We start from the raw sequence: 14,111 nt of genomic DNA on the forward strand, positions 1-14,111 counted from the left end.
ATTCTTTCTTGTTTTTTTGAGAAATTATTTTTGAGAATTTTTTCTCATCTTTCAAAAACACTATTTTTCCATTTGAGGAAAGACAATATAAAAACGTCTTTTAGAGTTCCCTAACCTTTCTTTAGGTCTATGGAGAAAAGACAACTATAGACAAGAATGGGTTGATGAAGCAGCTGAATTCCAGCGTGTGCGCGCACACACGCGTACACCCCTAAGGAAATGTTTAGTCTTTTAGAAAAGCTTTTATCTAAAAAATGCATTCAAGAATGACTATCCTTTTTATTACTGCACAACACAGTGTTTCAATTCTCTCAAATTCTAATGTGTAAGTTTTAAGCAAAATTAAGAATATTTTTTTCCAATCAGCATTAAAAATACTAGCAATGAATGATGTCTACTAAGTCAATTTCTTAACTTCTCACCCTTTATTTGGACCCAGATCCTGTTTGACTAAACATATAACTGTGAGTTAGCCCCAGAGATTTCTAAATATATAATCTTCCAGGTTGGAGAAACTTTGGTGTCCTGCAGTTAGGAATAATATCTTTACAGAACATAGTTGATCTGGATCATATTCCACCATTAAAGAAGATACTCTCCAGATTTATTTCCTGTATTTGTATTAGGACAGCTATTTTCAAACATCCAAAGGTTTGGCATAAAGAGGAGTGAGTGGACTTTGTCTTATTTCCAAAGGCAGAAGGACCATGGGGGTGGAATTTATAAAAACACATCTGAAACCATAAAATATCTAGAAGAAAATATAGGCAGAAACTTCACAGACATTACCTGGAGTAAGATTTTTACTGATATATCCCCTTGCGCGAGGGAAGTAAGAGAAAAAGTAAACATGTGGGATTACATCAAACTAAAAAGTTTTTTCAGAGCAAAGGAAACCATTAATAAAACAAAAAGGGATCCTACTGAATGGGAAAAGATATTTGCCAATGATATATCTGATAAGGGATTAATATCACAAATCTATAAAAAACTCACTCAACTCCAAAAAAACAAACAACGCAATGAAAAAATGGGCAGAGGACTTGAGGAGACATTTTTCTAAAAAAAACATACAGATGGGCAAACAGACATATGAAGAAATGCTCAACCTCACTAACCATCAGAGAAATACAAATAAAAACCACAATGAGATACCACCTCACCCCAGTCAGAATGGCTATCATCAATAAATCAACAAACAACAAGTGTTGGCGCGGATGTGGAGAAAAGGGAACACTTGTGCACTGTTGGTGGGATTGCAGATTGGTGCAGCCATTATGGAAAACAGTATGTAGGTATCTCAGAAATCTGAAAATGGAACTACCCTATGACCCAGTAATTCCACTCCTAGGTATCTATCCAGAGAAATCCAAAACTCCAATTCAAAAATCTGTATGCACTCCTATGTTTATTGCAGCACTATACACAATAGCCAAGACATGGAAACAACTGAAATGTCCATCGGTAGATGACTGGATTAAGACACTGTGGTACATTTATACAATGGAGTATTACGCAGCCATAAAGAAGAAAGAAATCTTACCATTTGCAACAACGTGGATGGATCTAGAGAACATTATGTTAAGTGAAATAAGTCAGAAAGAAAAAGACAAGTACCATATGATCTCACTTATATGTGGAATCTAAAGAAAAGAATAAGTGAATGAACTAATCAGAAACAGTTTTGGGGACAAAGAGGAAAAACTGAGGGTTGTTAGATGGACAGGGGGGTGGGAATAAGGGGGAAGGTGAGGGGATTAGAAAACAGTCGGTAACCACAGGATGGCCACAGGGTTTTTGAAAATTAATCTGGGGAACATAATAATGTTGTAAAGATTTTGTAGGGTATCCGATGGACACGTGTGAGACCACCTCAGGGAAGATGTAGATGCTTGATCAATGTACTGTACACCTGAAGCTGAACAATAATGAATAACAACTATAATTTTATATATAATGTGATGGCTCGGTGCGATGTCGGAGGGATAGTGGATGGGGGGATGAGGGGTGGGGGGCCCACAGTGTGAGGAATATAAATGATGAACGTCTAAGTATTACCTTGTCTTGTGCACCTGAAACTAATAAAAAGAAAAAAAATATGTCAAGAAAAAAAAAAAGACATCTAATGACCAGCTCTTGCACAATCAGAGCTGTTCCACAGTAAAATAAGTTAGCATTGGGTAATGTGCTTCCTGGTCGCATTCAAGGGGGCGTTGGATACCAGGCAGTGGTGAGCACTGGGAATGAGAGGAGGTGGGAGGACAGACAGAATGACTCCTACAATCCCAACCAACTCTTCAACTCTTGGTGACAGTTGCTACCCATTTCCGTATTCCCAGTACCTACCTGGAGATACTTAGTTCTATTTTCCAGGTGTGACAAAATTCCACTTGGGACGGGAATAACGCCGGTGAGGTTCACAGAAAGAATGGTATTGCCGATACTGTCTAAGTCATTCAGAAGCTCACCTACACATTCATCATTACAGGCTAAAAGAAAAAAGCTCAAATTAATGCAAAACGGTCTGTACATTTTCCCGTGGTGTGCATAAGCCATTTTGTAATAAAAACATAAAATCATGACACAGGCAGAGCACACTACAAGGCTCCCAGGAACCACATCTTATCTCATTCTCACACCAGCTGTACAATGGGAAGTTAAGCAGGAAGCACTAAGCCTCTATTCTCAGATGATGCTGCTGAGACTCAGATCAGACCACTGACTTCCCTGGGGAGTCGCACGGAAAGACACAGCTGATCTCAGAGTGGACTCCAGGTCTGACGCACGTTTTCTTATACTGCTCTGACCTTTGCAGTGTAAATGCTCATCTTCGACTTGGACTAATGGCAACGAATTCCAAATGTGTTTGCTTGCAGAGCTCGGTCTGTCATTTCCTCAGATAGTTTACAGACACACCGAGTGCAAATGAAGGAGACTTCGGAAAATAATGGGCGTGTTTTTGCTTATAACAAACACATAAACCAAAGCAAAAAAACTCTTGAATGCCATGATCTTGATTGAAATTACTTCCTCCATATCTTCCTGCACTGAGAACACATCCCAAGATCACTACTTCATGTACTTGCTATTAAAATTAATCAGAACTGGGGAAAAATCCACCACAGCCAAGAGTTAAAGCCATTAATGACATATGGGCAACACAAATGACAACCCCACAAAGGCATTCCCTCTCTGCACTGACTGACCCTTGCCTCCACCTAAGGGATATAAATGCAGATAAACTATGGAGTTGGAATCGCTGTGCTGCTTAAAGTGCTAGAGCGATGAATGCTATTATCCTTGAATTTTCTGCCTCAGCTCAAAAAGCACTACGAAAAGTTCAGCTTGGCAGATACAAAGGCAACCTACACTTAGTTAAAATAAAATGGGACTTGCTGTATCCTCTGATGCCATAGGGCACCAACACAGGAAAACATATGAGAGGAAAAACCATCATTTAACATTTAGAGAAGGAAAATACCCACAAATACAATTGCTTTCCACCAGAATGTGCCTCGGTTCGCACTCCTCGCATCGCAGCCCTGCGGTCCCCGGCCTGCAGACACACTGGCCAGACCCGCGGTCACAGTCACCATGAACAGAGCCACGCGGGCTGCAGTCACACCTCTGGCAAGTGCCACCTGGCATTCGGGGGTTCCCATGATAGCCCAAGGAGCACCTATAGAAAGGAAGATATGCACGTATGCAGGTAGAGACAGGATCAACACCATAAGTTAATATATAAACCAGCTCTGGCCCCAGGACAGTAATCATTTCACCAAATGAAATGCAAAGAACACAGGCCCATTTACCTCATTCCACATTTCATTTCCTAAAAGGAGGATGAGATGGTCACAGAAAGTGCATTTACTTAACACACAGCAGATTTTTTTTGGCAATATCAGTTACGTACAACCAAATTGATAGTGACTCCCAAATCCCGTTAGTGGGTGTGCCCAGCCATTTCCATATGACGTACCTGTCACAATACCGTCCTTCATAGCCCGTAACACAGGCGTCACAGCGGAAATCATGATCACCTTCCAAGACACAAGTGGGACTAAAACTGGAGGGGGAAAATTTTTTTCAGTGTCAGATAAATAATTTCAACTCTTTCTTATGGTACTTGATCATTATTCTTAGGATACATGATACTGTTCTAAAAGTTACGTGACTGCACTGGACAGGTAGACGAGGTTTTTAGGGCTTAAAATCTATTAGGCAAAAAAAGGAAAATAAGTACGTAATCAATACAAATGTGTGCCCCTATTGTATCCAGAAGACAATCATTAGACATCCATCCAATGACAACTATGTGAGTGCTGGGGGGAAGAAGGCCTATCCTGCAGGTTACAACTAATTAGTCACCAAACAAGGAAGTTCCCAGGTGAAAAGATCTTGTTCTGAGATTTAAGTGAAGAATTATCTGACTTATTAGAGGAGAAGGTGGTTAGAGAGAGTTGTACATGACTACAAAAAAATGTGAAACCCAGGAGAGAGAAGATAGCTGTACAAATGGTGGTGAATATAATAGGCTGTAAAGAAAGGCAAGCAGGAAAAGGTGCGGAAAAGAAAAGCAAAGAGTGGGAGTGGAATTTGCAAATGAATGGAACTACAGGTAGGGAGTCACCTGACAGGCCATTGGAAGTAAGATGACAGAGCTGCTCAAAGTTTAATATCCACTCAGATGTTGATCTCCCTCACTAATGGCCATCAGCTTTTGGCTTACTCCTTTGTTTTCAACAACCTCTGACTCCATGGTTTAAATTACTAATGTACCATGCACCATCTAGAAGCTCAGCTGGGTACTGCAAACTATTGAAAAAAACCACTGGTGTAGTCTGGTTCTTTTAACCAGTAAGAGAAGTTTTCAGAATGAGTTACAGGGTTCTCTATCAGCCTCACTTCACTTCTGACTTTTTTTCTCCTTAAATACTAAAGGGACCGATACTAGTGGAAACACAAAACTGGTAGAAAATAAAGCACATCTTGTAGGGACTCTCACACGCATAGCATACATAGATTTTTCAGATGTTCCGAGTCTCTTCCTAGTAGTATAACTTTTAACTTATTAGCAAGGGTTTTAAGGATGGTTAAAACCTTTTTTGACTGAAAAAGTGAAATATTCAAACAGTACAGAAATATGCAAAGTAGAAGGGTGAAATATTCTTCCAAATATTTCTCTGGGCATATATAGCCATGGAGCTATGGATATGGATATGGATATACATATGAAGAATTTTTTCCAAAATGGCATCACATTGTATATTCAATTATGCAATTTAATTGGCCATTTTCCCAATTCTGTACAAATAAATATACCTTATTCTTTTCTCAGTGTTTGTACAATATTTCACCCTAGGTATGTACAACATTGTGTATAATAATCCCCTATGTGTAGTTATTCAGTCCCACCCCCCCCCCCAATTCTTATGAGTACAAACAATGCTAAAATATATCCATCTTTACACACATATGCAAGTATATCTATAGCTTAGATTATAGGAATGGGATTGATAAATCAAAATTTATATACAGATTTAATCCAAAACATTAAATAATAATAGCAACAATAAATTTTAGGATACTTGATAGTTTACAAGGGAAGTTTACAAAGTACCTCTCATTTGGTACTCACCATCAAGCATCACTTAGTTGAAAATAATAAAAGACATACGATTCAAACTAATATTAAAAAGAAAGCTTCATTTTTGTATACCAAAGTTGGTATTTGATCTATATGTGTTCAATGCCTTGTCAAATATTCTAAGCAATAATCAAATGCTATTGATGAATTACAATTTTCATTTAAACCAAAGAGAACCCAAAGAGGACTCTGGTTCTTTTTTTTGCATTCAGATAATTCTATACAAGCATGATGAGTACAAGGTAGAACTTGGTCCCAATTTCATCACTATGTAGCATTTCCCCACTTCAGACGAAGTGTAGAATTTATACACTTCAGTCATGTATAAATTCTAACCCCATTCCCTTACATTAAACAGGAGTTGAATTCTTTGTATCTTTATTCATAAAACAAATAATAATTCATCTCTAGGTACTCTGGATACATATGTTGGAGGCGAAAATTCGTCTTCAAAAAAAGAAACCTGACCGTCTCTTCTGTAATTAGTTTCATTCTAACACCCCAACACCAACACTTTGCTTTTGAAAAGATTCTTTTCAAATGCTTGTGAGAATTGAACACTCTTAAAATGAGCTTTTCTCAGCACAAGGAGAATATTAATTAACACAGATCACATAGAGACCCTGGAAAATGAGGCTGAAAACTGAAATCAGCCCCAGCTTCGATGGTGCGGGCGTGTCCCACACCTGTGTAGGCTCACCTGGCAGGGTGGCTGTGAGGACAGGTGCACAGAGAGCAGTCGCCGGCTGAACCAGTCACCTTCCCATAGTACCCGGGAGCACACATATCACAGTGGTCACCAGCAGTGTTATCGCTGCAGTTCTGGGGTCCCACATTTCAAAAGGAGAGGGAAACAATGGGAAATTGTTAGAAATCATCCTTATCTGATAATAGTTAATCACCACCATGTTTCATATCATATTTTTTCTTGATTCTTAAGGGAGAGCAGTTTTGTTTACGTTTGTTAAATCAGAAACATTGCCAGCTCTGTGGCCTTCATTCACGCATTTGTACTAGAGCCTAGAAATTACTAATACATTCTTCTTAGGGACAATACACATAAGGCATCCAGCTTTCAGAGCCTTAAAAGGTGAATCTAAAATATATAGTGACCTAAAAGGCTATTTGAAGCACACCAGTTCTGCACATAGTTGGGGTTCAATGATCACATGTGGGGAGGTGAAAGAACAGAAATGAATGGAAAGAAGATTGAGGAAACAGACAGTGAGGGAAGAAAATGCAGGGTTTTAGAGCAACACCAATAGATTCCTGCAATAACCAAATCATTTCCAGTTGAATTTTATGTCATCATTTGGACCTATGAGCCCAATATTTAAAGAAAAAGTACAGGTAAAAGAAGGAATTCTTGACATCTGAAGCCAATGCAAAACCTGTTTTTGGTCAGTTGAATTACTATTCACCCAGCCCTGTCACTCATCCCTGGGTGCTGGACTCTGTGTCTGACGACAGGGACAGAAAGTCACTGAGCAAACTCTCAAACTGACACAGACTTTTATCTTGGGCAGCATGAAAGGCTATAGAAAGAAAACTTTTTATATGTTTAAAAAATGATTTTTAACTTTTTTTAAATTAAAAACTATTCCAGCATTTTTCATTTAAATTGTATTTGCCAATGATTATATATGATAAGGGGTTAATATCCAAAATTTATAAAGTATTCATACAACTTAACACCAAAAAAAATTAATCAATCTAATTAAAATATGGGCAGAGGACCTGAATAGACATTTCTCCAAAGAGGACATACAGATGGCCAACAGACATATGAAAAGATGCTCAATGTCGCTAATCATCAGATAAATGCAAATACAAACCACAATGAGATGTCGCCTCACACCTGTCAGAATGGCTATCATCAATAAATCACCAAACAAGTGTTAGAGAGGATGTGGAGAAAAGGGAACTCTGTGCACTGTTGTTGGTGGAATTGCAAATTGGTGCTGTCACTATGGAAAACATATAGAGGTTCCTCAAAAATATTAAAAAATAGAACTACCTTATGACCCAGCAATTCCACTTCTGCATATTTATCTAAAGAAATACAAAACACGAATTCGAAACGTATATGCACCCCTATGTTCATTGCAGCATTATTTACAATGTGGAAGCAACCTAAATGTCCATCAATAGATGACTGGATAAACAAGAGGTGGTACATACATACAGTGAAATATTACTCAGCCATAAAAAATAATGAAATCTTAACCATATGCGACATAGATGGGCCTAGAGGATATCATATTAAGTGAAATAATTCAGGCAGAGAAAGACAAATACTGTACAATTTCACTTATATATGTAACATAAAAATCAAAATAAACGAACAAACAAACAGAAACAGACTCATAGATACAGAGAACAAACTGATGGTTGCCAGATGGGAAGGGTTTTGGGGGAGATGGGTGAAAAAGTTGAAGGGATTAACAAGTATGAATTGGTAGTTTCAAAATTGTCACAGGGATGTAAAGTACAGCATAAAGAATATAGTCAATAATATTGTAACAACTATGTATGGTGCCAGGTGGACTTACCAGGGGGATCACTTTGTAAGTGATAAACATCTAACCAATATGCTGTACAACTGAAACTAAAGTGATATTGAATGTCAACTGTAATTGAAAAATAATTAAAATAAAAATAAAAAAATAAATAAATAAAATTGTATTCCTCCTTCACTGAAAATAGAGTTTGCTAAGATTCAGTTGGCCCCTAAAACCGGTATCTCTTTAGAAGTAAAACTTGCAACCTCTCTCTTAAAAAGAAATTGCGTTAAAGAGTTATCTTGATAAAACACAAGGCTAATAAGGAATATGTATTAGATGATGAGACAGGATTGTAGCAGATTTTTTTTTGTTTTTGATTGCTAACATCAACTTCAACATAAAAACTCCCCCTAACACACAATGGATTATGAGCTCCCTTGTTTTCAAGATCCTAGACAATCAAAGACAAGCTGCCCCAAAAAGTGGCAGGGAAATAAGAATCTGTTAATGTGAACTGACACGTGGGATGAGTTGGTTGCTATGGGAACTGTACAGAGAACACCAATCAATTTTTCAACTATAAAAAAGGTGAGTCCTATCTCCCAGAAAGGGGGTAGCTGGGGAGAGGGACTCCTAAGGTGTTTCTCTGGTCCTCAGTCTCTCCACCTCCTTGCAGGTCACGTTTTTGATCAATCATTTTTATGATAAAGCCAAGGCCCAGTGACATGAAGAGAGACGAGCATCCTACCGTGTTTCCCAGAAAATAAGACCTAGTCGGACCACCAGCTCTAATGCGTCTTTTGGAGCAAAAATTAATATAAGACCTGGTCTTATTTTACTATAATATAGGACCAGGTCTTATCTCACATAATATAAGACCGGGTCTTACATTAGTTTTTGCTCCAAAAGACGCATTAGAGCTGATGGTCCGCTAGGTCTTATTTTTGGGGAAGCACAGTATGTGATGGATGACAAAATCAGATCCAAAAAAATCTTGACTTCCAGCTATACAAAAACAAACACATAGGAGGTACTTAAAAAATTTTGTCAAATGGAAGTGAATTGTTGTACTAAACCACAAAAGGGATCTAACCGGTGAAGACTGAAGAGGAAAAGGTCAGGCCCCAAATTCAAAGGCAGGGACTCAGGTACTAAACCTGTCAGAAGAATGTAAGCGTCTTAGTGTCTGGTCAGTTTAGTAGAGGCAGCAGTGACTGGGCTGGCAAAACCCATAGGCTGCATTCCTGGAAACACAGTACCTAGAAGTACTGGAGTAAAGGCATTGGACTCTGGGTATGATACTTTAAGTCAGATGCTGACATTCACACCTCAGAATGATGAACGGACTCAGAACCATCCCACACAACCACCAGGTACACAGAAACTGACGATATCTGACCAAGAGGGCTGAAGATTCAGAACCTTTGGATATGTGAAAGAGAACTTTTATCAAGTGTTTTTACAAGTTATTGGTTAAAATACTGCCACTTTCCATGAAGAAATTTGAACTGGTGGTTTGTCTCAATGACTCTAAAGATTAAAAGTGCACCAATGGGTGAATAATCTTGTGACACCTGTTCCACGAATCATTGGGGCTGCCCAAAGATGAGCTGATCTGCTGTGGGAGTGAGCTGGAGGTGTGCAAACATACATTAAATAACCACTTGGCATGCATGTTGTATTCAGTCTTAAGATCTGAAGGAACTCTGACAAAAATAGGTCTGTTGCAACCCTGAAATTCTGAACTCTAAGCGCAGACATGATTTTCTGTTTAGAGTGGGTTTGCGTTACAGTAATTAGCAACACACTGTAGCCATGAATAAAAGAAAAGTCGCTAGGGACACAGAGCACAAATCTTCTATAAAAAAGGGTAAGAACAAGAAGCAAAATGTATTCTGCTCAACACAGTGAGACTGCAGAACAATCTAGATTTAGAAACTTTGTCCAGTCTTCTGGCAATACGTATATCCACTATTGTTTACTGCAAAATGTAACAGGCCCGGGGGAGGTCTCTTAAGGGTTCTAGGTCACATCTGGCCAACCATTACCCCCAGGGCAGGGCACTGTCTGGAAGCCACCCATCATTGTTTATTCTGGGGAGATTCTGCCACGATCTTTCATGGACTGGGGTAAGCAGGCTCTGCTGTTTCCTGAGTACAAATAGACTAGTGAGCTGCAGATCTTAGAACTTTCTTCTGGTGGAATTGGGTCAGAAAAGGCAGGCTCATAATTTAATGTCCGAGGAATACCTAATCTTGTTCAAGTAGCTACACCAAGGAAAGAGGCAGCCTGAAAGAACTGATCAACTTCTTTAACTGTTCATGAGACCTTTGTCCCCACGACTGGTCAAGGAACCTTCACAGTTAATTACATCTCACTTTAAATTTAAGTTGCCTGAAATCAATTCTCCTTAAATCCTTAAAAGAGATTTTCTCATTTTCTCTATTAGCACTTTACTTTTGCCTGGAGCATGAGCTGATTAGAGTGAATAAATTTTTCTTAACAGTGTTATAACTGTTTGCATCTTCATTAAGTCCATTTTACCTTGGATGACTGGAATAATTCTTTAATTCCACATATATAATGGGGTCAGCAAAAATTAGCACATATCTCTTAATTGAGGAAAACCATGCAGTACTTCAGTTTCTAAAGTCACCTGTGCACTGCCGTACTTTAGCAGTTTTCCCAGCAGAAATTGAATATCACATATGAAAGGCGCTTCTGAATAAAAGAAGAGGAAGACAGACCTAGTGTGGGTGGAGGCCAGTTAATTTTAATTCTCTGTCCCATTCCTTGTGATTGGGCCACACCCCGGACCTCTAAGGCGTCAGGTATGTCTCTCTTGGGGGGCAATTCATTTTCCTTCAAAGAGTTATTAGGTTGGTGCAAAAATCATTGCGGTTTAAAAGGTTAAAAATAATTGCAAAAACACAATTACTTTTCCACCAACCTAATATTTTACCTGAGGTAAGTTAGTCTTGGCACAATTTATACAAGTTACCAATGTTTCCACAAGTTGCCAATATAAAGAATGAGAGTTCAGGAGTAGGACAATGGTATCAGATTATTCTGTTATCAGTCGGGTTTAGGCAAAATCATGGACACAAGAGCTTGTCCTCAGGCCCACAAGACTTCAGTCTGGGTCACTTTGTCCTTTTCAGTGATCAAAGTTCTTCTCATGTCCCTGAGATCAATCTAGGGCAGCGGTGTCCAAACTTTTTTCAATGTTTTTCACCAAGGGCCATATGCGGTAAAATACACAAACAGCCGGGCCACTCACTCGAGGTGAAGTACGTATTGCCTCACCTGGTTTATTTAAGTAAACTAAATATATTTTTGGAATTTGCTGTGGGCCAATTAACAATGGATCATGGGCCGCAGTTGGCCCGTGGGCCGCAGTTTGGACCCCTGATCTAGGTGGAGGCAGCCGAGAAACAAATGCATACTAAGACATCGAGGAGAACATGATATTTTTTTTTTACAAACGCAAGGAGAGGGCAGTATTTTATACAGAGAAATAAACTTTCAACATCGGCATTAACTTATTTTAAGATTTCCAGAGGACTCTTCAAATTGTATGACATAAAGTTCTCATCTAATTTGACTACACACCACTGTACCACAAGTAAAAACAAGGCACACTTAACTAATTCTCAAATTGATGCCCACTAACATATTCAAGGAATTAAAATTTATAAAAGAATTTCCACCAACAATGTCAGTCCACTTAGCTAGACTTCTGAAGGAAATACATATATACCTTGCATTTAGTTAAATTTAAGTTCTTTCTAAACCAAGGAACAAGGGTGACTTTGAACCAGAAATGTAAACGTTCAGTGCCCACTCTAATTCTAAACTTCATGCAAGCCCCCACACAAACAAGCATACCAGACACGTCCCTGTTTCAGGGTCACAGATGTCACTGTGGTTGTTGCAATTGCAGGGCACACACGGAGCAAGCGGAGGGCGAGATCCCCTGCCACCACTTTCCGGAAGCTTCCCTCTGTAGTAACCAGGTGCACACTCCTGACGGGGTGCAAAAGGAAAGAAAATGAATAAACAACCTGATTTAAAAATGGACAAAGGATTTGAATAGACAATTCTCCAAAGAAGATACACAAATGGCCAACAAACCCATGAGAAGATGCTCAACATCACTAATCACTAGAGAAATGCAACTCAAAACCATAATGAGACATCACCTCACACCCATTGGGATGGCTACTATGAAAAAAAAAAGGCAGAGAAAAATAGGTGTGCGGAAGGATGTGGAGAAAATGGAACCCTTGCACGTTCCTGGTGGGAATGTAAAATGGTGCAATACTGTGGAGAGCAGTATGGCGGATCCTCTGAAATTAAAAACAGAATTACCATATGATCTAGCAATTCTACTTCTGGGCATAAACTCCAAAGAACTAAAAGCAGGGTCTTGAAGAGGTATTTGTACACCTATGTTCATAGCAGCATTATTTACAATAGCCAAAATGTAAAACAACCCAAGTGTCCATTGATGGATGAATGGATAATCAAAATAGGGTATATACAATAGAATATTGTTTGGCCTTAAAAAGGAAGCACATTCTGACACCTGGTAAAACTTCGATGAATCCTGAAGACATTATTCTAAGTGAAATAAGCCAGTCATTAAAAGACAAATACTATATGATTCTACTTACATGAGGTACATAGAGTAGTTAAATTCATAGAAACAGAAAATAGAATGGTGGTTACCAGGGACTGGTGGGAGGAGGGATATAGAGTTAGTGTTTAATGAGTACAAAATTTAAGTTTTGCCAAATGAAGAATTCTGGAGGTTGGTTGTGACGGTTCTTAACACTACTGAACTGCACACTCAAAAATAGTAAAGATAGTGAAGTTTATGTTTATGTGTATTTTACCACATTAAAAAAAATTGAAGAGAAAAAATAATAGGTAAGTATACGTTCTGTTAATCACTTGGAGTTGCTATAACAAGCATATTTCAACTCAAAACCAGGAAATGGATTTTAATTACAGTCTCCCTACCTGACATGAAAGTCCAGCTGTTCCGGGAGGACAGAGACACTTCTCTAACAGCGAGGCCACCTCCCTCCCTGGGTGCAGCTCTTCAGCCTTCCTGCCCACCTCCATTGAAATGTTTGAGATTCTGTGAAGCCATGTTAAGACATGTGAGACGAAACACTAATATTTAGAAAGACACTTTCTAGAAACATACATATTACAAAATGGTATTTGTACGTATAATTAAACAAGAGCTTTTCTCACAGTTTGGGATTAGTTCCTATTCAAGATTATAAAGGAAATGTGAAAAACACGTTAGCACTGTCATTACACAGTGAAGTTCCTCTGTTAGCATTTTAGAACTTAAAAATAGTGTTACAGAAAGAGTATCTTAGAGACCTCTTGAAGGACCAGTTTGGCCAAAACTTAGTGGCTTTCTTTATGGGTTAAGTACTAAATGAGCAGGTGACAGCATTCCCGGATACATCATTACAAAGGAATGGGCATTGCAGTTTAAAGGCAAAGACAGCAGAATGTAATTTTTCCCCCATTTTATCCTCATCTAAGATATCACCATTATGTACTTTTATTTTATATCCACATTAGTAGGGGAGAGGGATAATCATTGTCAATTTTCATATACTTCACACTAATACTAATATTTAATAAGGTTTTGGTGGAGAACAGAAATCCATGTTAAGAATGATAGGAAGTAATGGGGGTAAAGCAGATCAAATCCTTTCAGCTTGCTTTCATATAAGAAAAATGTTTTCTAAATTATAGAAGTTTCCAAGTACCTGCTTTGCTGTAATCCTTGACCATAACATGCTTTGATGAGGATGTACTCAATGTTACTAAGAACAGACATAAAATCTGAGCGTGTGACAGGTTTTTCAGAAACAGAATTAAAATATTTCCAGTAATTCTGCGGATGAAACACATTCAATTAAATTCAGAGT

At 38.5% G+C, this 14,111-nt stretch overlaps 1 protein-coding gene across 2 annotated transcripts in view; it reads right to left on the minus strand.

Annotated features, from left to right (window-relative positions):
- LAMA1 (laminin subunit alpha 1) overlaps positions 1 to 14,111 on the minus strand; it is a 161,869-nt gene that overhangs the window by 51,968 nt on the left and 95,790 nt on the right. For both annotated transcript variants that reach the window (XR_013995283.1, XM_081078720.1), the window contains exons 27-33: positions 13,950 to 14,077; positions 13,177 to 13,297; positions 12,040 to 12,177; positions 6,348 to 6,469; positions 3,980 to 4,066; positions 3,486 to 3,679; positions 2,347 to 2,489 (exon numbers count right to left, since the gene is read on the minus strand). Coding sequence is in view for 1 of the 2 variants with exons in the window: in XM_081078720.1 (XP_080934846.1) it covers positions 2,347 to 2,489; positions 3,486 to 3,679; positions 3,980 to 4,066; positions 6,348 to 6,469; positions 12,040 to 12,177; positions 13,177 to 13,297; positions 13,950 to 14,077 (933 nt within the window). In the remaining variant the exon portion in view is untranslated. The remainder of the gene's footprint in view (positions 1 to 2,346; positions 2,490 to 3,485; positions 3,680 to 3,979; positions 4,067 to 6,347; positions 6,470 to 12,039; positions 12,178 to 13,176; positions 13,298 to 13,949; positions 14,078 to 14,111) is intronic.

The sequence above is a fragment of the Rhinolophus hipposideros genome (assembly GCF_964194185.1).
Source record: "Rhinolophus hipposideros genome assembly, chromosome: 17".
Classification (NCBI taxonomy): Eukaryota; Metazoa; Chordata; class Mammalia; order Chiroptera; family Rhinolophidae; genus Rhinolophus; species Rhinolophus hipposideros.